Genomic DNA, 25,120 nt, shown 5'->3' with positions numbered 1-25,120 from the left:
AAAAAAAAAAAAAACCCAAAAAAACAGAGACCTTGAAATAAAGGTCATATTTTTTGCTCCACAGTGACGCAAAAGGCCATGGTAGCCTCTGAATCTGAGTCTAGCAGTTCAGGCCCTGATTCCTCTACCATGCAGACAGGGATCTGCTCATACAGGGCCCAGGAAACTGCCCCAATGTTCACCAGTTACAATTAGTGACCTGATTACTGAGGCACAGGGATTAAGAAACCAAGGGCAATTGTGGATACTCTTATGACTAGAAGGAAAAAGGTGACCTCTAAAATTTATGCCACAATGGCTAAAAAATGTCTTAGGAGTAGTAAACGCAATATGGATTTTGTGAATCCAAATTATAACTAAAGGCAAAAAGAGTAATAGTTGGGAAGACAGTGTAGATAATAACCTGGGACCAAGTATTGGGAATGGGGAGCGAGGGGAGAGTGCAGTTAGGACTGATAGAACAGCTAATAGGACCATAAGTAGCATAATGAATGCAAAGAATAACTGTATGAATTGTATGGCAACAAATGTAAGAAGTCTGATTAGTAACATGGGTGAGCTTGAGCAAGGATGTCTGAAGAAAATTACAACATAGTGGGAATAACTGAAACATGGCTCAATGATAAGTGAAATTGGGCAGTGAATTTTCGGCGTTGCAATTGCTTTAGAAGAGACCGTGGGAAACCAGAAATGGGGAGGGGTATGTCTGTACGTTAAATCCTACTCAATACCGAGGCTACGGGAAGATTTAGGTGTAGGGGATGAACACGTAGAATGTGTGTGTGTGTGTAGAAATACAGGGAGAGAAAAAAATAACTAAATCCTGATAGGGGTTTGCTGTAGGCCACCAAAAATAAAAGAAGAAACTGAAAACTTATTAATAAGGCAAATAGAAGGTGTCAAACTGCAATGACGTAATTCTTATGCGAGACTTTAATTATCCAGCTCTATCATATAGGAAAACATGTGAATCTTTCAAGGTGATAAGTACTTGAAAACAATTAAAGATAAATACCTTACCCAACTTGTACAGGAGCCAACTAGAGGGAGGGCCATCCTGGACTTATTATTAACTAACAAACCGGACAGAATCATGGGGATGCAGGTTGAGGGACACTTGGTTAATTCCCAGCTGTCACTCAATAGGAAGCCTTATCAGGGGGCGACAAAACTAAACTTTAGTAAAGCAAAATGTGATTAGCTTAGAACTACTATCGGTAACATTAATTGGGACCGCATCCTCAAAAATAACAGTACAGACGACAAATGGGAAAAGTTTCAAAACATCCTATTTACCTCATGTGAGCAGTTTGTACCCTTTAAAAATAAGAGAACTACAAGTAGAAGGAAACCAATGTGGCTCGACAAGACTGTAAGGGGGGGGGGGGGGGGGGGGGAATAAGCCAGAAAAAGAAAGCGTTTCAATTATTAAAACAAAAAGGCAGTTAGGAAGCGCTAAAAGCATGCAGGAAAAAAAACAAATAAGATAAAAACTGCCAAGAAGGAGGCAGAGAGACTGATTGCCAAAGAGAGCTAGAAAATCAAAACCCTAAACTATTTTTCAATTATATAAACGGTAAAAGGATTTGCACTGAAAGCACTGTCCCTTTAACAATTAATACAGGAGAAACCATAGAAGATGGTGGGGAAAAGGCAAATCTATTAAATAGATTATTCATGAAGGAAAAAGAAACGTCACATGAGATGCAGGGAGATTAAACAAACCTCACAGAAAATATCAACTGTCTAACACAGAAGGAAGTGCAGAGCCAGTTAAAAAAAGATTAAAATCACTGGACCCAGATGGAATACACCCAAGGGTTCTAGGGAAACTAAGTGACGTGATAGACAGACCACTATTTCTTATATTTAGGGACAATATTGAGACTGGGGTTGTTCCACTGGACTAGTGTATTGCCAATGTGGTTCCAATATACAAAAAGAGGTCAAGAAGTCTCACTTCAATAATTGGAAGACTATTCAAGGGGTTTGAGAGATGCCATCCTGGAATACCTTAAGGAAAAGAACGGTATAACTTTTCATGAGGGGTCGATCATATCAGACCAATTTGATCAGCTTCTACAATGAAGTAAGTTCTAGGTTAGACCAGGGAGAGTCTATTGATCTTGTATATCTGAACTTCTCTAAAGCATTCGACACTGCTCCGCATAAGAGGCTGATATATAAAATGAGACCGCTCGGACTGGGCGAAAACGTATGTAGATGGGTAAAGAACTGGCTCAGAGATAGAAAGCCGAGGGTAGTAACAAACAGTTCATACTCTGGGCCACTGTCGCTAGTGGGGCGTCACAGGGTTTAGTACTAGGCCCTATACTGTTCAATATATTTATCAATGACCTGATAGAGGAACTGCACAGTAAAATATTGATATTTGCAGACGATACACAATTATGCAAGGTAATTAATACAACTGAGGACAAGGTACGGCTGTATGGAAAAGTGATATGGAAAAAGACCTGGGGGTACTAGTTGACTGTTGACTTAACTGGAGCAATCAATGCCAGTCAGCTGCTGAAAAAGCAAATAACGTCTTGGGGTGCATTAAAAGAAGTACGAGGGATGAGAAGTTTATTCTTCCACTATACAAGGCACTTGTCAGGCCCCACATGGAATACTGTGTACAGTTCTGGTCACCGGTGCTCAGGAAAGATTGCGGTGCTTGAGGGGGTTCAAAGAAGGGCAACAAAATTAATAAACTGAATGGGAGGACTGGAATACCCGGAGAGGCTATCCAAATTGGGATTATTCACCCTGGAAAAAGACTGGTAAGGGGTGATCAAATAACTATGTATAAATACATTAGGGACGATACAAGGATCTCTCCTATGATCTGTTTATACCCAGGACTGCGACGGTAACAAGAGGGCATCCTCTATGTTTAGAGGAACAAAGGTTTCCTCACCAACATAGGAGGGGATTCTTTACCGTAAGAGCAGTGAGACTGTGGAACTCTCTACCTGAGGATGTGGCGATGTCAAAAATTGATAGAGTTTAAGAGGGGACTTGATGTCTTTCTAGAACGCTATGATAGTACAGGATATAGATATTAATTAACCAGCGCGTTTTAGTTCCGGGTCTTGGAGTCAGGTAGGAACTTTCAAACTTTGATCCAGGGATTATTCTGACAGCCATTATGGAGTCGGTAAGGAAGTTCCCCCCCCCCCCCCCCCCCCCCCCAAATGGGCTAATAGGCTTCTGCCTTGTTTTTTTTGCTTTCCTCTGGATCAACAAAGGGGGGGGGGGGGGGGGGGAGTGTGGAAACAGGCTGAACTCGATGGTAATTGTCTCCCTTCAGCCTAACATACTAGGTTACTAGAGTTCCTACAAAAGGAACAAGGAAAAGGATAGAGTCCTAGAACCCTGAGAATACAAGTGGCAGCTCTTAGTACCTTTTTTGCCATCTGCCTTGTAAAACCTAAGTGTGTTAAAAGGTTTTTAAAAGGTGCTGAGAGGAAATACAGTTCTAGATAGTATTTGTAAAACCCCTTTTGAATCCATTAATGAAATAACTCTAAAAAAAAATCCAACAATTAGGACAGTCTTCCTAGTGGCAATAACCACTGCTAGAAGGAAATGGGAAATACAGGCCCTATTGTGTAAAGAAGCTTTTAGAGGACCATATAATTTTAAAAATGAAACCCTCTTTTGATCCTAAAACTGTATCTTCTTTTCATATAGTGGTGGAGATTATATTAACCTCCTTCTGTCAAAACTAGGAAAACAGTAGGGAGGAAACGTTACATAATCTGGATGTTAGATGAGCTGTGATGACATATATACAGGCATCACAATCATTTAGGAGATCTGACAAGTCTTTTTAGTCAATGTCAGGGCCAAAACAAGGGGAAGGTGGCCACCAAAGATACTATCACTAGGTGGATCAAGATGTGCATCAGAGAGGCTTATATATCTAAGAACTTGCATCCCCCAGAAGAGATTAAAGCCCATTCCACTAGGGCTCTTGCATCTTCATGGCTTGAGAGGGCTGAAGCCTCGAGTGAACAGATATGTAGAGCAGCCCCATGGACTTGTGTCCACACTTTTTCTAAACATTATCATTTAGACTTAGTTTGGTAAGGATACTGCTTTCGGGAGCAAAATTCTGCAGGCTGTGATCCCTCCCCTAAACTGGTTTCTAATCTGGTATTACCTCCAGTATGGACGAAATAGAAAATACAGAATTAGTCTTGGCCGTTAATTCCTTTTCCGTGAGTCCGTCATGACAGCACACATTTCCCACCCGCTATGAATTATATTTTCGTGACGTAAGACTATATTGTTACAAATGATACTAAGAAGATTCTTTAGAGAAACAAAGACTATCGTAATAATTTGAAGTTGCTGGAGCAGTGTGAGGGAGGCGGCCTCTTAAACTCCTCTTCCTGTCCTGGAAAGATCAAAGGGCAATCTCCAGTAGTGCTGTCATGATGGACTCACGAAAAAGAAATTAGCGGTGTCTGAAAGGCCCCTGGGCTGTCATGGCAGAATGTCTATCAAGCCGTCCCCTCTGATGATCCCTTTGGACTCAAGTAAACAAATATTTTAGGTAAGCAGATTTTAAAATTGTCTTACTTGGCAAAAGAAATAATGAAAAAATAATCCTTCTGCCATCCATTAGTAGGCTCTCCAATTTATTTTTAAAATTTATTTCTCATGACAGTGCTACAAATCGCATGTATGTGAAGCCCGTGCTTTCCAATGGCTTCCTTCACATTAGCGATGTTTTGTAGGCTACTTCATTGCGAGAAAAAAAAATAATGGCATGCTAAATATTGCCACGATTTGCGATGTTTTGTAGCCCATGTTTCCCTAGGGAGCCTTCCTTTGTGTTGCATCACACAAAATCGCAGTTTTCGTTCGGTGCGATGCAACTTTAACAGTAGGAAGACCAACTGTTTTCCCTAAAATAAGCCCTAGCTGTATTTAAAAAAAACCCAAAAAACAATACACCACCTAACAGGCACTGTCCGCTCTGCTGCACTTCTCCTCCTCCTTGTTTGCAGTCTTCAGCCACCGCTTCCTGGTTAGGGGGTTCATAAATCCCACCTCCAGGAAGCGCTGGCTCTGATTGGTTGGCTGAGCCGCAGTGCTCGAGAATCAATTCAGCGCCTAATGAACCAATCACAGCCATGGCACAGAACTTTCAGCAGTCTCCTTATCATCAGAGGCAGGATTACAATTTAAGATAACACCTTTATCTAGATAAAGATCCAGTATTCACAAAAGGTGATGATCACAGCTGATCTACTCCCCCTCTACACAGTCACTTCTACACGTCACGGAACATGCTTAGAACACTCTCCGATAGAAGTAAATGGGTCTGTTCCCGTCCATTGTGTCAATGGTCTAAGAGGCTACTGTAAAGAATATCTCTAAAAGTAACTGGGGCAAGATGGCAGCCCCTATGGTCGTGTACAGACAACAGAATAAAGAAAAATCTATCAGAAAACAACAGATTAGATAAATAGAATGTGTAGTGAAAAAAAGTCAGTGCATCCTATAGAGCGAATGTGGCGAAATTCAGACCCGGATGGTAGCTGTGTGAAAAGGATTACACGTCCTTATCTTATCATACATCTGCTGGCTGGGGCAGGGACGACATCCATAGCAGGGGAGGGGAGCCGCCTGTACGTACAGTGGATTAGTTGAGATGGGGGCAGCAGTTCTCTCAGTAATCAGCTGTTTGTACAGATGGCTCTCCTCCCCTGCTATGCATGGAGCCAGCAGCTGTGTGACAAGGATCGCATGTCTGCTTCATAGAGCAGCCGATTAGGGGAGGCGGATGCACAGTTCTTGCCAGTGTTCACCAATCAGCTGTTCATAGGGGCGGCTTTCCTTCCCTGCTATGGAGTGGACGTGTGAGCCTTATCACACAGCTGCAGGCTCCATAGCAGAGTTGATACCCATAGGTACAGCGGATTGGTGTCTAGTTGTGCTAAAATGTATGCCTCATACCTCACCATTTTGAGACATGCCATGCAGGGTTCCTGAAAAATTGGGTGACAACTAATGGAATCATTACATTGTCACTCAGCTCTTCCAGGATCCTGAATGCCAGCTGCAGAGTTATGCAAGCATTTATACAACATGTATCGCTATAACTAGTCAAATATGGCATTCAGGGCTCCTGGAAAGCTGGGTGACAAGTAATAAGACAACGATTACATTTACACTCAGCTGTCCCTGGATCCTAAAAGCAGGTTGATCTAGTGGTATATACTTCATTCTAAGGCGGTACTACTGCTCTTTATTCCTCCTGTAATACCCCCTCCTGGCCTGCTCGTGGGGAGTTCAAAATATTTTTTTCCTTTTTCCTCCTCTAAAACCTAGCAGCGTCTTATCATCAGGTGGGTTTTATAAAGCGATAAATATGGTAACACAAGAGAGGACAGAATGTGGTTACAAATGGATCTGCATAAGTGGGGGATTGAGTAAAAAGTGGCAACTGAGGTTTAACACTGATAAATGTAAGGTTCTGCACACGGGCAGAGGAAATACGTGTCAGCATTACACACTAAATGGGAAACACTGACATGGAAAAGGACTTGGGAATTTCAGATAATTGTGAGCTTAACTGGAGCAACCAGTGTCAGGCAGCTGCTGCCAAGGCAAATAGGATTATTGGGTGCATCTAAAGAGGTCTAGGGATTGTTCGTCCTCTTTACAAGTCAATGGTCAGAGCACACATGTAATATTGTGTACAGTTTTGGATCAAGGTTGGGGGATAATAGACTGAACTAGATGGACTTGTGTCTTTTTTTCAGCCTTACACACGGTGTTACTATTTTAGTAAAGAAAATATAAGTGACACATTCCCTTTAAATAACATCTGTTTTTTTATTTGGGATATTACAAATGCGGCGATACCAAATTTGTGATTTTTATTTTCCAGTGTAAAGGGAAAAAATTTGGTTTTCCCTTTTTTTTTAAAAAAAAACTTTCGTACCACTAAAAGACTTATGAACTAAATGATTGTTCCTACAATACACCGCAATACTTAAGTACTGCAGTGTGTTACATCTGCCTATGAGAACCTGCCTTTGACTAAGCTTTATAAGCAACCATAGGATGGCAAACCTGGAAGCCATTTTCAAGCATTTGGGTGCCATAGCAACCTATTGTCACCCCGCGATAACATTGTAAGGGTCTGATGAGTGACAGAAGGAGCCCACCTTCCTGTCAGCCTTTTACATGATGCAATCGCATTGACCACGGCATGTCAAGGGTTAACCGACTGAGAGCTTAGGTTTTTCTACTTCCAGAGTTAGAGTTGAAGCCTGGCAGTCATAGGATAGTAGAGTCCCTGCACCTATTACCATGGGAAACTCATTTTACACTTATTCTAATACGACATAAAAAAGTTGCATGCTTCAGAATAAGGCTGCATTCAGACGAACGTATATCGGCTCGGTTTTCACGCCGAGCCGATATACGTTGTTCTCGTGTGCAGGAGGGGGGGGGGGGGGTGGAAGAGCCAGGAGCAGGAACTGAGCTCCCACCCCCTCTCTGCCTCCTCTGCTCTATTTGCAATGGGGAGAGGCGGAGCGGGGGTGGGGCTAATTCTCGGCACTTAGCCCCGCCCCGGCCTGCCTCTCCCCATTGCAAATAATGCAGAGGGGCGGAGAGGAGGCAGAGAGGGGGTGGGAGCTCAGTTCCTGCTCCTGGCTCTTCCATCCCCCCCCCCTGCACACGAGGACAACGTATATAGGCTCGGCGTGAAAACCGAGCCGATATACGTTCGTCTGAATGCAGCCTAAGGCCTCTTAGCAACTGCCGTAAGAAGGCGAATAGGCAGTCAATAAGAGGTTAAAACTCTTGCTTGACCCTGTAAGACTTTAATCCTTTCCAATCCAGTGTCGGACACTAACATTTTCCTGCATAGCTCCGATATCAGACGAGGGCTGACACAAGTTTCTAACAGTATGCAGGAAAGCCTCCGACATTGGCGCTCTGTCCTGCATACTGTTAAAAACATGTGTCAGCCCTCGTCCGATATCTGAGCTATGCAGAGAAATCTTAATGTTGGACAAGGGGTGACACTAGTTTGGAAAGGGTTAATTTACCAAAAATTGCTAATAAAATCATCATGGCAGTTCATTTTTAAGCATTTCTGTTGACTAATTCTGAGGAATCCACAATGCGCTTTCCCATGGAAAATAAATACCAGTTGGGGAGCATGCGGGTGGCAGGGATATTGGATTGGAAAGGTTAAAAACTGATTTGCTCACTAGATCCCAATTCACTTTGCCAGCATTTACCCTCCTTCTGAGGGCAAAGTCCAAACTGCTGGGATTTGCAAACAGCTGCTAGAGGCTGATCTACATGCAAATGAAGCTGATAAAGTGCTAATGGGCATTAATGCCCATTAGTACTTTATGCAAAATGATTGCTAGAACTGTCAATCTTTCAATCACTTGAAAGATTGTCTTTGCGTGGAAATGAGCCTTAAGTATTCAGCTCCGTATATAATAGAGTTTATATTATTCTACAGAAGAGGCTTGATTATTACCGTAGGAACAGAGCTGTTTTACATACAATCAGAAGACAAAGTATATTCAATAAAAGGGAAACAAAAAAAGTTAAATTCTTCTCTTCTCAAAAATAAAATGACGCTGTGAGGTTGACCACAGTCTATAAAATATTCAGTCCAGGCTCTGTAATTCCTGCATTAATCTCTCCTTCTCTTGTTCTAACTCCTGTGCACGTTGGTGATTTTGCTGCAGACGATCTTCCAGCCATTGTAGAAGTGGACCACTAACTGCAGACATTTGACCACATAGATTCTTAGTGAAAACTGCAAGAAAAAACAGCAAGTTATCAAAACAGCCAGCAAGTTGTCAACACACTTGTCATAATGATACATGTGAAATAAGACCACTGCTTAAAGAGGTATTACCAGAACTGACTTATCACCTTATCTGCAGGATAGGTGATAAAAGTCTGATCATGGGGGTCTTATTGATAGAATGCCCACAGATGTCAAACATGGGGGGGCTATGTCCCCCTTACCTCCTTACTGCAACTCCTACAGTGAGAAGGGATACGTGGTGCGGACACCCGCAGCAAACATCCGTTCATGTGCAGGCGGTCCAAGGGTCCCAACTCAGACTGCCACTGATCAGATGTTTATCACCTATTCTGTGGATAGATGATAAAACTCAAGTCTGGGAATACACCTAAAACAACTGTTCATCTCTAAACCGAGAACATATCCTGATGTCATGCCAAGCATTGATCCCTGAGGTATGCTACTGTATACATCACCTGATAAGGGCCATTATGAAAAAGGTATATCCCGTTGGTATGCATATTTCTGCATAATCCCAGGTATTAAAAGGCATAATCAACTACTCTGAGAAGTGCAGCGGACTAAACAAAACTAACTAGACGCCACTTACTCCTTAAACTGAAAAATGTAAGAGCCAAATGAAATTTGTGGATCGGTGCAAATACCAAATAAATAGCTAACTGTGTAAGATTAGATGAACCAGGGCTTGCTAACTATCAGAATTTGCCCTCCATATCTCTCAGACTGATCACAAGTGACCTAAATAGCCTGTTAACCCATTAGTGAAGCGGCCTCTTTTTTTCCCATTTTCGTCATATTTCCTCCCCCCTTTAAAAAAATCGTAACTCCTTTATTTATCCATCAACGTCGCTGTATGAGGGCTTGTTTTTTGCGGGACGAGTTGTATTTTTCAATGGTACCATCTACTGTACCATATAAGGTACTGAAAAACGTTTAAAAAATTCTAAATGGAGAAAAATAAAAAAAACCAAAAACGACATCCCGCCATCTTTCAGTGCGTCTTGTTTCTACGGCGCACAAACTGCATTAAAAATGACATGATAACTTTATTCTATGGGTCAGTGCGATTACTACGATACCAAACTTGTATTTAATTTTTTTTTTGCTGTACTTTTCAAAGATATTTAATTTAAAAAAAATATTTTCTGCCGCCATCTTCTGTGCGCAATAACTTTTTTATTTTCCGTCGACTTAGTTGAGCGAGGGCTCGTTTTTTGCGGGATCTCCTGTATTTTCTGTTAGTAACAATTTGGAATACATACGATTTTTCGATCACTTTTTATTGCATTTTTTTCTGGGAGACAGGGTGACTGAAAAAGTGCATTTCTGGCGTTTTTTTTTCTCTTTTTTTCAGACAATGTTCACCGTGAGGGGTAAATAATGCGCTACTTTGATAGATCAGACTTTTACAAATGCAGTGATACCAAATATGTATTTTACTTTTATGATTTAGATTTTTTTTTAATTATAGATATGGCAAAAGGGGGGTGATTTAAACTTTTATTTCTTTTTTTTTTTTTTCACAATTAATAAAAACTTTATTGATCTTATTTTTACTTTTCTTTAACCCCCCTGGGGGACCACAACTAGAGATGCAATAGCATAGCGCCATACTGCGATTTGAAAGGCAGTCTATCAAGCCACCCCTTTGGGCAGCTTGATAGGCAGCCTTGGGGCTTTTTCAGAAGGGAGGGGGGCCGTACAGGACCCCTGAACATCACTCGGAGGATTTAAATGCAGTTGAAGAGTTAATAGCCGCGATTGCAACTATAACAGCTGACACCTGCGCTGTACGAAGAGAGGTCGTGCCGTGATCTCTCTTCATACATACCCCGACGCTGCAGGACATAAATGTACGTCTTGGAGCAGGAAGGGGTTAATACTTCTGTAACTGGATTGTAATATGGAGCTTTAAAAAATGCAAACAATCTTATAACATTATAAAACAATACTAGCATTTCAAATAAATAGTGAGAAGTGTTATTGCATCCTCACTGTCTTATCACTTACCTGAACCATTATGAATCTTGGTAACAGAATCTAAATGTCCAAGACTGAAGGATGAAAACACATCAGAGTGTAAGACAGTAAATCAGACAAACGCACCAACAAAACCACCATTCATGAATTTAACTTATTCCCAGAATCAGCAATCCAAATCCACCATCTGCCCACAGGATGAAAGCAGACAGCTTGCTCCCTATACATAAAAGGGGAGCGAACTGTCAGTCTCCATGCAGTGGGCGGGGAGAGGCTGGCAAGGCCCGCCCCCATGACTCCAAGCTCAGCTCCAAACTTCAAAGTGCATTTATTCTTAAAACACTACAGCACTTCAGAAAAAGAACAAAACACACTCATGGTCACTAGGCATCTCTGTCTCAGGTTCATACTGAGGAATGACAGCGGCATTTAAAGGGTTTTTCGAGATAGCGCCTACTGGAAAACACTGGGGTTGGAGCGAAGTCGTGACCAGTGCTTGTAATTGCAGGCTGGGGTCCCACTGATTTCAATGAGGCCTGTGCCTGCAATTACGAGCACCAGCTCTGCACAGGGGTCGGAGCAGTGGCTCTCGCCCTGAGTGGGCCCTGCCTGGAAAACCCCTTTAATAGCCATGATCAATCCTCTCCGTTTGTCCTAACTGCATAGGGCATATGCAGCCATATGCTGGGGCTCCTATAGATGCTGCTCCCATGGAAGCCTGGACCGATGCACTAGACAAAAAACGTGAGAGCATATCCAGCTAACACGGAGAGAAACCACTGAGTTTTGACATGGGTTAAGAACTAGAAAATCATGGCTGCTTGTGTCAATGGGTTGAGAACTGCAGCTCTACTCCAGCGAAGTAAATGGGGCCGAGGTGCAAAACCACATATAACTAGAGATGAGCGAGCGTACTCGGATAAGCACTACTCGCTCGAGTAATTGGCTTTATCCGAGTATCGCTGTGCTCGGGTCTGAAGATTCGGGTGCCGCTGCGGCCGACAGGTGAGTCGCAGCGGGGAGCAGGGGAGAGCGGGCGGGAGAGAGGGAGGGAGAGAAAGATCTTACCTCCGTTCCTCCCCGCTCTCCCCTGCAGCTCCCCGCTCCGTGCCGGCACCCGAATCTTTAGCCCCGAGCACAGCGATACTCGGATAAAGCCAATTACTCGAGTGAGTAGTGCTTATCCGAGTACGCTCGCTCATCTCTACATATAACCTGTGGACAGGTGTGGCACTGTTTTTGGAAGAATACAGCCATGTTTTTCTAATCCTGGACAATCCCTTTAAGATTTATTTTTTAAGCATACATACAATTGAACTGATACCTGTGTATTTTGCGGTAAGCATCCTGCTCCTCCTGGCACAGAATTTTGGGTAGTTCCACAGCTGATTCCAAGCAAACCTTCCTAATAGTGTCATGTGGGACAACGTGAAGTGGTATTTCTATTCTTTCATATCTGTTAGATAAAATATAAGACATGGTATAATAGCAACTGCATGCCAAGAATATAAAAGTGAACTAGTTTAACTCCTTGGAGTCGCAGCCAGTCTTGAAATCTCCCTTTCAGATCCTCTGCAATCCACTGTTTTGTTAGGTATTGAGCTTCTGTAGAAACTGGAAAGCTAGGAGGCTGTTCCCTGCACTCACAGGCTGACAGATCTGCAGACACTGCGTCTGCAACCTCTACAATCTCTGCCTCTCATGTTGTTACAGCACGTGTGTGCCTGAATAGACTTGGGAAAGCAGATACTGCCTTCCTGATGATTGGACCATAGACGGAGCAATGTAGTATGGGAAGTCAAGAAAAGGAAGCACAGGACAATGAACTACTGGCAGAATGCTAGGCTTGTTACACTCCCCCTGCATGAAAGTGGATTGCAACAGCAGAGCAACGGATAAATTAGGAAGAGCACCTGAAAATCAGGACTAATAAACATGAAACAGGATGCAAACAGCAGCAAATGAGAGGGTAAGAAGAACCGGTTATATTTGAGAAAAGTCAGGAACGCTTTGATGTCTCTAATATTTTTCCCTTTTTTTATATTATGTTTTTGTTATTTTATGATACTTTATCTTATTTTTTATATTGTTTGCATTTTTCTTTTTCTCTTCTGGGTTTTTTTTAATCTAAATTTCCCCATCTCCTAGACAAGATTTTTTTTTTGTAAAAAAAAAAAAAATGTCAAACGGACTCTCCAAAGTCAAATTACCTGAAATATGAGGCTGTGTTAGTTTGCAAAATTTCAACAGAGTTTGAAAAATAAGGTCCAACATTTTTAATTTTTCTGAAGAGGTTTTCTGTGGCATTAAAAAAAAAAAAGTGACCCAATTTTGGAAACTATACCCCCTCAAGGAATTCATCAAGCTGTGTGGTGAGTGTTTTGACCTCACAGGCGTTTCATACATTTTCCAGAAATTGTACAAACCAAGCTCCTGCACCTCGTGCCATTCCTATTTCCTCATAGATGGTAATCTCTCGGAAGCAGGACCCTCATACCTATTATTACAAATGTTTATCACTGTAATATGTGTAATGTTGGACTTTGTACATACATGTACCCTCTGATCTCTAAAGCGCTGCGGAATATGTTGGCGCTACATAAAGATTATTATTAATGCGCCGTGGATGGTGCAAAGTGAAAATTGCAGTATTTTGCCTATTCACAATCCCCATTGGACACCGCCATGAAAACATGCCGCTGAGGTATTCCTCTAGGCATAAGTAGTATATGTTAGCTGTGGGGAGTATGAATAATACTTTTTTTTTTTAAGAGGATGAAAAAAACCATAAACAACCTATTTTGTCATTCTTGTACAGGTTATGCTTTGAGGTAATTAACCGTGCGATATCAGTGACATGTTCCCGAATTCTGCGGGCCAGAATGATTGCAGCTATACGAAATTTATATAGATTTATATACATTTATAAAAGGAACCAAACTGACATGCCATTAAATTTAAAGGAAATGTGTTATCAGAAAACTGAACTATTGCATAGATAAAGGTTTTACGGCAAAAGTTTTTTTTTTACTTTAGCAATAGAGATGAGCGAACGTGTTCTTAACGAACACTTATGCACCCGGACACCGGCTTTACCGAGGACTTCAGTGTCCGCGCGTAAAGATTCGGGGGGCGGGGAGAGGCGCGGCGGCGCGGGCGGCAGCAGCGGGGAACAGGGGGGAGCCCTCTCTCTCTCCCTCTCCCCCCCACTCCCCGCCGCACCCCCCCACGGCGACCCCCGAACTTTTTTCGCCCGAGCACGGAATTGCTCGCAAAGTTCGGTGTTCGGGCAAAAAGGGGCGGAGCCGAACACGTTCGCTCATCTTTATTTAGTAACTTTTTTCTTTAACCCTTTCTAATCCACTGTCTGACGTCTGAAGACATTCTGATTTAAGGCTGTACAGCTCCGATGTCAGAAGACAGGGTATTCTTACTGTATATTACTGGCCGCTCTGTTGTCGGGGGGGGGGGGGGCCTTTCCAGCATGTCCCAAGCCGCAGTACTGGCTCTAGCCAGCAGATGGTGCCATTGTATAATGGCAGAAAGAGAAAGCCCTCTAGACTAGAAAACCCTACATCCAAAATTGGATTGCAAAGGGTTAATTCTCCATGTTGCTATGTACATATAAAAAAATCCTAATAGTTAAACTGTATCTCTGGCCACTTGGCCTTTTCAGTAAGCATCTGATTATTATCACAAGCAGGATTATAATGAAAGGTAACACGAACATATCGCTAACCTTCAGAACAAGAGATGGTGACAACTCACCACCTTGCCTGTCTGTACAATGACCTATGGAGAAGTCACAGAGCATGTCTACAGCACTCTCCCATAGAAGTCAATGAGTCCTTTCCTGTTCGTTGTGTCTATGATCCTTCTCAACTTTTGATTTAAAGGGGTTGTCCCGCGCCGAAACGGTTTTTTTTTTTTTTTCAATAGCCCCCCCGTTCGGTGCGAGACAAACCCGATGCAGGGGTTTAAAAAAAAAACGGATAGTACTTACCCAAATCCCCGCGCTCCGGTGACTTCTTACTTACCTTGCGAAGATGGCCGCCGGGATCTTCACCCTCGGTGGACCGCAGGTCTTCTGTGCGGTCCATTGCCGATTCCAGCCTCCTGATTGGCTGGAATTGGCACACGTGACGGGGCGGAGCTACGAGGAGCAGCTCTCTGGCACGAGCGGCCCCATTCAGAAGGGAGAAGACCGGACTGCGCAAGCGCGCCTAATTGGGCGATTAGATGCTGAAAATTAGACGGCACCATGGAGACGAGGACGCCAGCAACGGAGCAGGTAAGTGAATAACTTCTGTATGGCTCATAATTAATGCACAATGTACATTACAAAGTGCATTAATATGGCCATACAGAAGTGTATAACCCCAACTTTGTTTTGCGGGACAACCCCTTTAAGCAATATTGTTACCATACATATGTGTAACACTGCAAAGATCCTTGAATTATACAAGTGACTTACTCATTGCTCTTCTGTGCTTGGACTGACTGGAAGCAGGTGTAGAGAATACGTCCCGTCTAGGCCGGAGGAAAAGCCAGTAAGATAAATAAAGGGTGAAAAATTATACAGTATGTGTTAAAGTGTAACTGTCATTTACATTATGTTAATGTACAGAACAGGCGATATTAAGAATCTTTATAATATATTTAACCCCCTAATGACACGGCCCTTTTTTTCATTTTTTTCTTCCCCGTTTTAAAAAAATAAATAAATCGTAACTTCTTTATTTATCCATCGGCGTAGCTGTACAAGGGCTTATTTTTTGTGGGACGAGTTTTATTTTTAAATGGTGCTATTTAATGCACTGAAAAACTTTAAAAAAATGCTAAGTGGAGTAAAATGAAAAAACGAAAAAAAAAACAACCTTCCGCCATGTTTTGGTGCATCTTGTCATTTTTGTTGCAGTTTGTGCGCCATAGAAACATGTTAACTTTATTCTATGGGTCCGTATTATTACTGCGATACCAAGCTTATAGAGTTTTTTTTTTTTTTGCTGTACTACTTTTTTCAAAGGCATTTTTTTTCCTGCCGCCATCATCTTTCGAGCAATAACTTTTTTATTTTTCCGTCAACCTAGTTGTGCGAGGGCTCGTTTTTTGCGGGATGTCCTGCAGTTTGTGTTGGTACCATTTTTGAATTCATATTACCTTTTAATCGCTTTTTATTGCAATTTTTCTTAGAGACAGGGTGACCAAAAAAAGTGCATCTTTGGCGGTCTTTATTTTTTTCTGACTACATTCATCGTGCAGGGTAAATAATGTGTTACTTTAATAGATCGGACTTTTACGGATGCAGCGATACCAAATATGTATTTTTGTTTTATTATTCAGATTCTTTTATTTAAAAAAAAAAAAAAACGCTACTAAAACGGTATTTATTTTGGTCACATTACCTCCCAAAAATATGGAATTAAAAGCATTTAAACAGTCATATGTACGCCAGGATGCTAACAATGAAAATAGCTCATCCTGCAACAAAGAAGCCCTTACACAGTTCCATCAACGGAAAAATAAGTGTTATGGGTCCCAAAAAACGGTGGCGCCATTGCGTTTTTTTCCCAATTCAACTTAAAAACTGCAAAAAGTTTTCCAACACTTTACATGACACATTAAGTGGTGCCATTTAAAATGCAACTCTTCCCGCTAAAAACAAGTTCTCAAACTCCATGTAGTCGGACTAATGGATAATTACGGCAAGGATGAAAGAACAAAAAAGTTGCTGCAGTGGCGGTCGGAGGGGGTTGCAGGGAACAGTGTGGACAAGTATTTCATCTAAGCTCTGCAGCTTTTCTCTTCTGTCAGTCCAAATGCTCAAACTGACCTTTGTGTTCTTGTCTTCTATGAAGCAGGAGAAGATTAGTCCCACGAAGCCAACATCCATCATCTGATACATGGCCTGGGTGCGCACATCTGCAGGAACGAGAGAAGACACCACTAATTAGGGACATTTCCCTCTTTCCACATCTCTTTGGTATATATGCCATCAGTCTCTCACCGACATGGGACGGCCACACTGTGATATGTGGGTGAGAGTGATACCAGCCAACAACCCTCATGGGACGTCCGGTGATCTCAGACAATCTGTGCAGAGGAGTTAAAGAACAACTTGCCCAGGTGAGGGCGACAAGTATGACATTTGGTTTATTGTGCCCATTTTTTGCCACTTTTCTTGCTGTCTTGAATACATATTAGCTGATATACACCCAGAATTATTGTTCACCGTGTTACAGTAGGAAAATGCAACGTTCAAGTTTTTCACATAAGCGAGGCTGTATTTACATGAGCGAGTGCAATATCGGTCCGAGAAAATTGGATTTTTCGGCAATTGTGATATGTTTTGGCATTAAAAACGCATCACTGATCTTGCGACTTTTATGTATGTGAAAAAAAAAATTAAAAATAAATTGCATTGTTCCAATAGTTAAAATGGAAAAAAAAGCGTGGCACGCACATGCAAATCACAGGGTACGCAAGTGCGATTTTTTCCGTTCTTCATAAACCCATAGGAATCACCCTAGAAATAGAACATGCTGCAATTTTTCTATCTCTGCTTGAAGAATTGTCCATGTGTATAAACTCACTGCAAATAATGGGTTCTTTACTGGTGCGAGCTCCGTCCATATCGCATCGGATGGAACTTTTACGCGTTTCTTGCCCGTGTAAATACAGTCCAAAGTAGATCTTTGAAAATCTCCTTTAGAGGACGAATTAATGAATGATGAACGAGAATCCTGAGCTTCTCGTCCGTTGTGCAATTTCAGTCGGCATAAAAATCATTGCCGGATTGTGGACTTCTAAGGCCGGCGGCATAACGAACGGGTCGGATTCCGTATGTGGGAGCCCGCAGCAGAATCCGACCCTTGTCCCGCCAAGCGTCCGCGCGTAACTGAATTATCTGTGCTGCGGATGGTCCACATGGCTTGCCGTCGAACATGCGCAGTACAGATTTCTTTTCCAATTTTTTTTTCTTCCCGCGACCTCGCTAGCTGACGATGCAGAATCCACGACCCTTCCACAATGTCAATCGCGGAAGGGCCGCGGGTCGGACGGCATCTATTGACTTCCCATAGGAATGTAAACCACTGAGTAAGTGAATGAGAACTACACGATTCTCAATGAGAACTGTGCAGTCTAAACAGACTGCCCGAGCGCGACTGAGCTGGGGATGACGTCACCGCCCCGTTTGCTTGGGCCATCGAGAATCGTGAGGTTCTTATTGTGCCTGAAAAGTGCATAAAAGTCTATTAGCCCTTACATGACAAAATTGGCAACTGCCGTGTAGGGTTTTTGCCTTCGTCTGAATCAACTTTGTACAGTAGAACTGAATGTGATAGAGTGTGGGGAACAAAAAGCTGCAGGTCCACCAACTATGTAACACAGCAGGATATATCGGCTTCTGTAGTAGCCGCCGACAGCTGTTCAGGTGAGATCTCCACTCGATCCTTTCTCTTGTCCGATCTCCGCAGGATGATCACGGAATGAATGTGTACAACTCTCTGGGTATCCACCTGTATAGTTAACAGAACAGATCAGTTAGTTAGTTGCACTCAAAAACCTTATACTTAAAGGGATATTCCAACCGTGGCTTTTAATAGCCGAGATGGAGAACAGCTGTTATAGTTACCGGCTGAGCGATCGGCCCAGACATATCTATGTAGTTCTTACTGTAGTGAATGACCGCTCCGGAAACAACATAGTACGGCTCGTCGGAAACAGAGGCCTGGGTTTTCCCACCTTGGCCAAAATAAAAATACCCCTTATAAGCTCGGTCAGACGAGCGGGTTTTGTAGAAGCTCAAAATGGAAGCATCTAAAAGAACCAATGGGTTCCCATACACGCATTCATATGCTAGGAATTAGAGGCGCAAAACGTCGCGCACCTAAGAAACACCGGACATGCACTATCTTCGGTGCGTGATGGGAAGGAGTTTCCATTGACTTCTAGGGGAGCAGGACTTAATGGCAACGCCTGTTCACAGAATAGCTTCCCCGCTGCTAACAGCAGGACATTTAAAAGGTGCTTCTGGCCAGAGGCACCTCTTAAATGTCCCACTGTAAACTGCGGGGTATTCCTCCTGCCCCCCTGCTGGGCAATTCCCCAGCAGCAGGGGCAGTAGTGGACTCCCTCCACCTCTCTCCCCAAGGGAATTCCCTATAGCAGGGAGAAAAAGAGAAAAAGGGGGGCAGGATTACAGGGCTTTCCCCGAGAGCGTGGGAGGAGGGGGCGAGGCTAGAGGGATCCACCTCTAACCCCACCCCCTCTATGGTTTGTTATGGGGAATCTCTGGGAAAAGCCCTATATCCCCGCCCCTCTCTTTAGTCCCACCCCCTCTCTCTGTGCTATGGGGATCTCAAAGTACAACAGCTCCAGTGAATGGGCAAAGTGTTATGCGCTGCAGCAGAGGATTACTAATCTCCGACGGTGGGGACTAACGCGACTGAACGTCCGCTGATTATTAGCTGCTCCAACGCCAGTCCTGCTTAGTAAGGAAAGGAGCTGTTGAGGACGATGGATGAGAAAGTGTATTATATAGGGGCCCTGTGCCTGGTACACACAAGGGTTACACTATTGTGTACGAGTGCTGTTGCCACGTGTTTCTGCTCACACTGCATGGTCGCAGCCGCGGTTCACGTCCACCTATGTGATTATTTGTTGGATGTGCAGACGTTGTGTGTGCTGTAGCGTTTGCGGAGCGATGGCTGCATTCACTTGTATCGTGCACTGCTTTCGTCCATCTGCCCCAGGCCTTTTTAACCCCTTAGGCCTCCTTCCCACGAACAGATTTCCGCCACGTAATTCGCGGCGAAAATCCGCTGCGTTGCCCGCAGCTATTAGGTTCTATTGAACCTAATAGCTCAATGCTCACGGTGCGGAATTCCATTGCGGAATTCCGCACCGTGAAATCTCCCGTCCTCACCCGCAGCATGCTCTATTTGCCGCGGGCGTATGCGCAGACGGCTTTCATTGCAGTCAATGGAAGCCGTCCGTTCACGCTATCTCCCGCTGTAGCACAGCGGAAGATAGCATGAAAACGCTTTCCCGCCTACCGCCGCCGCGTCATATGACACGGTCGGCGTGTCATGTGACGCGGTCGGCGGTGGGCGGGGAAGCGTCATGCGGGACCCAGAACGACGGATCCGCTGGTAAGTATGGGGTCTCTGGGGGGGGCGCCGTGACAGGCTTCGCCGCGGAATATTCCACGGCAGAGCCCGTCACGCTCGTGTGCAGCCGGCCTTAAGGACGCAGCCCCCTCCCCACTTTTTTTTCTGACTTTTTTTACTCCCCTTCGCCTCAGACAATAACTTTTATTTTTCCGTCAACATAGCTGTCTGTTTTTTGTAGGATGAGTTGCATTTTTTAATGGTATTATTTAACGCACCATATAATGTACAGAAAAACAAAAAGTGGAGTAAAATGTGAAAAACACCATTCCGCCCCCCTTTGTGACAAAAATGGCATGCTAACTTTAATCTGTGAGTCAGTATAATTACAGATACCAAACTTATTTCAGATTTTTTGGTGTTTACCGTATATACTCGAGTATAAGCCGAGCTATACTGGAGGATATACTGGGGGGGAGGCAATACTAACCGTAATGGTTTATCGAGCGCCAGATGTGGATGGCTGGATCTCCGTCCAATCACAGCGCTTCCTCACACAGCGCTGACAGCAAGAGAGTTCAAAACCAAGCCAGGGAGAGGACAGCGGGGAGACGTCTGAAGCAGCTTGCCGCACCGCTGGGGAGAGCATCACGCCGGCTGGGAGGTGAGTATTGTGGGTTTTTTTTAACCTCACTCAAATATAAGCCACGGGGGCTTTTTAAGCACATTTTTTGTGCAGAAAAACTTGGCTTATGCGCGAGTATATATATATATATATGGTACTTTTAAAATATATATTTTGTAAAAAAGAAAAAAATTTTTATTATATATATTTGGGGTGAGAAATGTTTTTCTGGCATCACAGTGCTGGGAAAATGGCAGCAGGTCCTATCTCTGGGCGTTCCCTCGGAGCACGTTGCTTTCAATGAGCCTGGAAAACACAGTGCACGGCGCGCGAGGGGCACAGGAATGTGAGGAGAGTTTCCCATTGAAAACAATGGGAAACAGTTGGCGATCCTCCAGCGGATCGGAACTGAAGTGATGGGAGACATTCTTGACACAAAAACGCCTGCCGTCCGCGGGGACATTACACGTTGGCGAGTGCGATATTGGGCTGAGTTTCGCGGCCGGATATTGTGCTGCCCGTGTGCAGTCAGCCCGAGGACGCTCGCACCTCCGCTAAAATCGCTGCATTGAGCCTCCATTCATTTCAATGGGGGCCGCTCAGACGAGCATTTTAGCGCAGCGGTTTTAACGTGCACCAAAACGAACTCTACATGTTGTATTTCCAGCATTGCAGCGCGTTTTTCACGCCCTGCATTACCAATTGAAATGAATGGGGTGTGTAACTACAGCGTTTTCAAGGCTTTCTACTACGCGACCAGGAGGGGGATGGGTGGGGTGACATCATCGGCACCAGGAGGGGGATGGGTGGGGTGACATCATCGGCACCAGGAGGGGGATGGGTGGGGTGACATCATCGGCTTAGTATGGCTGAGCTGTTACGGTACAAAATATGCAGTAAAAACGCAGGCAAACGCTCGCCCTTATTTGCATCCGAGTACGCATTACGCATCATAATAGCCCATTGACATCAATGGGCGTACATAAATACCCAGGAAATACACGGAAAACCTGGGTATTTAGGAAAAAAAAAAAAAAAATCTATACAATTTTGCGTATTCTCTTTGACGCGCAAAAAAAAGTCTGCCGATAGGTAGAAAAGTGCATGGCAACAGCGTATTCACAGACGGTCATGTGACTACACCCTAATGCACACAGACAATGGGGCCGTTGCCCATAGCAACCAGGAGTCACCGGCTGTCACAAACAATGCGGCCGTTGCCCATAGCAACCAGGAGTCACCAGCTCTCACAAACAATGGGGCCGTTGCCCATAGCAACCAGGAGTCACCGGCTGTCACAAACAATGGGGCCGTTGCCCATAGCAACCAGGAGTCACCGGCTGTCACAAACAATGGGGCTGTTGCCCATAGCAACCAGGTGTCACAGGCTGGAATAAGGGGCAGCTGATCACTACTTGGCTACACGGGTAGCTGTAGCGCCACCTACAGAGGAGCCGCACTCTCACCTCGCCTATACACAGGCCCATCACCTCCTCCCGCTCTGTGCTCAGCGAGTGAGCCACACAGACCAAGAACGCATCTCCCTCGATGTGGACCGCCTGCACCGCCATCTTGTCCGTACACTAGCCGGCATCCGCTAGCGGTGCAGGAAATGTGTCCGCAGCGCAGACGCCATCTTGTGGAGGTCATCGGCCTTAGTACTACACGGTTTGGTCTTCTAGAAAATGGCGCCCTGCGCTTGTAAAGGTCAGACCTCTGAGGACGCTGGTTAGACGCCTGTGAAGTCAGCTTCTGCTGTGTGTTCCGGGGTCTCCCCCGCAGCTGCAGCCTTCCTTCTGGCCCGGGGTATGTCTGCTGCCGGGGGTTATTAGGGGCTACATAGTAATACTGAATATGGGGGTGAGAGGATATAATCACCGAGATGGATAAACCCCCAGCGTCCCTCAGTTACTCCTACTGTCCTCAGGAACGCTTGTTGCGAGGAGCACAAATCTGTTCACCACAGCGCTACGTGTTTGCACAGCGAACGAGGTTGATTTGCGTTTGCGCATAAGTATCTTTTCTTCCCCGCCCATCATATAGACTTCTACTGTGAAAGATAGAGGATGATAAACATGAGCGATGTTTTCCCGCATGGCACCGCGATGCTATCTGGCTGCATGATCTCGCATCACAGCGCCATTGTTTTTAATGGGAGAAATTCCGCAGATCCTCTGCTGCGGCTGTGACAGCTGCGATGGAGGCTCCCTTCATCCCTGAAGTGATGCCAGGCTGATTTCACATGAAACCGCCTCGTATCCATGGGGATTTTACATGGTGGAGAGCGTAATATTGGGGCAGGATTCACGGCCCAACATCGCGCTCGCCCATGTGAAGTTAGCCTTAGGACTATAGATGAGCGAGCATACACGATAAGGCAAACTAGTCGAGTGAGTAGTGCCTTATTCGAGTATCTGCCCGCTCGTCTCTAAAGATTCGGCTGCCAGAGCGGGTGACAGGTGAGTTGCGGCAGTGAGCAGGGAGGAGAGAGAGATCTCCGTTCCTCCCCGCTCTCCCCTGCCCCCGCCAGCAGCCAAATCTTTAGAGACGAGCGGGGAGATACTCTCATAAGGCACTACTCGCTCAAGTAGTTTGCCTTAGCGAGTATACTCGCTCATCCTACTTAGGACCAAAACACCCTGGTACTTAATGGGTTAAACACGATGGACTACTTTCTGAAAATACCAGAGCCGGTATATCTAACATCCATTTCTGGAGGGTCTTCTCTCTTAAATTACGTTAGGTGCCTTTACAAGATCACATGTGAGCAAAGTGGGAGAGGTAGTCAGGCCTTCGGACTGGGCTCTAACAGCATGGCAGAGTTGGCAATGCCCAAAGTAGGAATTATCCGGAACTGCAGCTGTTGAAATGTGCAGAAACTGCCCCGACTCATGTCAGAAAGGATAGTTATTCCATAAAACCTCCAGGATGCGGACTTAGTCAAGTGCTGCAGACGGGGCAGACATGGATTACCCCACAAGGGGGTATTCAGAGACAAAGGAAGGACATTCTGTCATACTTTAAGTCACCATCATAGGAACAGGCAAGGAATCCCCGGGGAAAGAGGGCCTCTGGTAGACTCTGCTCAGGGCCGACAACTCTGCGTTCCAAGCCCACTGCTGGATTGTACTCAGGTCAGTGGTCTACACCATCAGGCTGTTATACAGCCGAGCGCTCCGAGCGGAGGATGCAGGAGACAAGCAGGGTGGCCCCGCTTGTCTTCTGCATCCAGCTGTTCCCCGCTCATAGTGCAAGGGAAGCAATGCTGCTGCCGGGTCAGCTGCTAACGGTTGTCTATGGTTCCATGGCCCTCCATATGCAGCAGATATTACTATATGGAACATCCGGAACCGGTGGTGGGCAACTATTGACTCAGCCGCATGCTGCTTGTTGCACCCTGCCTTACTCTTTGTCATGTACAGAAAGTATGTACACAAGGCAACAACCCCGGGAACAGGGGGGCATGCACCCCAACTGTTCTAGATTGGCCTATATAAACCAACCACTCTGCCGTCGGTTCTACCACCTTACAGCCACACTCTCACATTAGGGTTGGTAAACCAACGCCATAGCCTCACACATGCACATATATTGTTTGTCCTGCAGCCTATGTGCATTATGCATCCTGTAAGTATTGCTTATTACTTCTTCCTCATCTTCTCTCTGTTTCCTCAGGTTACAGATGCCTCAGAGTAAAGATCCATGTCAGAAGGCAGCATGTGCCATCCAGAAGTGCCTGCAGCGTATGCCATAATCCTCACCCATCCCCTCTGCCCCTTACAGTCCCCTACAGTGGTGTAATGCTCACATTTGTTTTGTATTCACAGTAAACAGTTATAAAGAGAGCAGCTGCGAGCGGGAGATAGCGGCCATGCGGATGTGTTGTTCTAAGCTGGTAGCGGGGCGATCGGTCTGCTGCTCGGGCTTCCGTGACCAGCGAGATGCTGAAGAAAGTGTGGAAGGATCATCGAGCAACACTGCATTCAGTGCAAGCTAATGTGCTGAAGGTCAAGCTACAAGTTGTTTTTTTTTGTGACCTTTACATTTAAAAAAAAAAAAAAGACAAAACTTGAAGATGTAGCCACGAGGGACATTAATCTGTATTTATTTTTTAACTTTTTAAATTGAACCAATTTTAGTTTTATTTGAACAGATTGATCATTTACACGGAAATAAAGAGCAAATCAATTTATATTTCACAAGCATTAGGCTCTCGGATGTCCGGCATGTATGTCAAAAGTATCCATGGAGCTGCATTCAACCAGTGGGTTCAAAAAACAATGAGGTCCTGCCCCCTCTCCGCCCCTGTTTGTAATGGGAGGGGACGGGGCACAGCGAAGTTCTGGATCCATTAGGGCAGCAGAGAGTACTCACCCCGGTAACTCCGTGATGTCCCGCGGTGAACTGGTCCTTCGGGACCCGACGCCACTCTTCTGGGCATGTGCGCCAGACATATGACGTCACACGCAAACAGGCCGGGAGCCCTGACATTTGAAATCTCCTGGCTTCCGGCTCCTGATGGTAGCTGGGAGGCAGTAGATGTCACCAGGGGTCGCAGTGACCGCCGGTATC

At 44.7% G+C, this 25,120-nt stretch overlaps 2 protein-coding genes across 2 annotated transcripts; one reads left to right on the top strand and one right to left on the bottom strand.

The window, feature by feature from the left end:
• Positions 1-8,479: 8,479 nt before the first annotated feature.
• BRCC3 (BRCA1/BRCA2-containing complex subunit 3) lies at positions 8,480-22,159 on the bottom strand. The gene is made up of 8 exons (XM_066581021.1): positions 22,015-22,159; positions 18,211-18,330; positions 16,818-16,905; positions 16,644-16,732; positions 15,285-15,340; positions 12,135-12,266; positions 10,841-10,884; positions 8,480-8,815 (listed from the first exon to the last, which is right to left on the bottom strand). Exons 1-8 carry the CDS (start codon positions 22,117-22,119, stop codon positions 8,664-8,666), a joined length of 786 nt encoding a protein of 261 aa, XP_066437118.1. The 5' UTR covers positions 22,120-22,159; the 3' UTR covers positions 8,480-8,663.
• A 3-nt stretch (positions 22,160-22,162) lies between these two features.
• On the top strand, positions 22,163-24,740 carry CMC4 (C-X9-C motif containing 4). Its single transcript, XM_066581022.1, has 3 exons — positions 22,163-22,354; positions 24,224-24,291; positions 24,376-24,740. Exons 2-3 carry the CDS (start codon positions 24,231-24,233, stop codon positions 24,543-24,545), a joined length of 231 nt encoding a protein of 76 aa, XP_066437119.1. The 5' UTR covers positions 22,163-22,354; positions 24,224-24,230; the 3' UTR covers positions 24,546-24,740.
• The last annotated feature ends 380 nt before the right edge of the window (positions 24,741-25,120 follow it).

This window comes from Eleutherodactylus coqui, chromosome 10 (genome assembly GCF_035609145.1).
Source record: "Eleutherodactylus coqui strain aEleCoq1 chromosome 10, aEleCoq1.hap1, whole genome shotgun sequence".
Lineage (NCBI taxonomy): Eukaryota > Metazoa > Chordata > Amphibia > Anura > Eleutherodactylidae > Eleutherodactylus > Eleutherodactylus coqui.
The sequence above is the reverse complement of the archived record's forward strand: the minus strand, read 5'-3'. Positions and strand labels throughout refer to the sequence as shown.

Coding starts and splice junctions, on each gene's coding strand:
- BRCC3 (XM_066581021.1), bottom strand. CDS start 22,119: ATGGCGGTGCAGGCGGTCCACATCGAGGGAGATGCGTTCTTGGTCTGT. Junction 12,267..15,284: donor CAAGCACAGAAGAGCAATGA/GTAAGTCACTTG, acceptor TTTATCTAACAG/ATATGAAAGAATAGAAATAC. Junction 8,816..10,840: donor CAAGATTCATAATGGTTCAG/GTAAGTGATAAG, acceptor TTTTTCTTGCAG/TTTTCACTAAGAATCTATGT.
- CMC4 (XM_066581022.1), top strand. CDS start 24,231: ATGCCTCAGAGTAAAGATCCATGTCAGAAGGCAGCATGTGCCATCCAG. Junction 24,292..24,375: donor CATCCAGAAGTGCCTGCAGC/GTATGCCATAAT, acceptor TTGTATTCACAG/TAAACAGTTATAAAGAGAGC.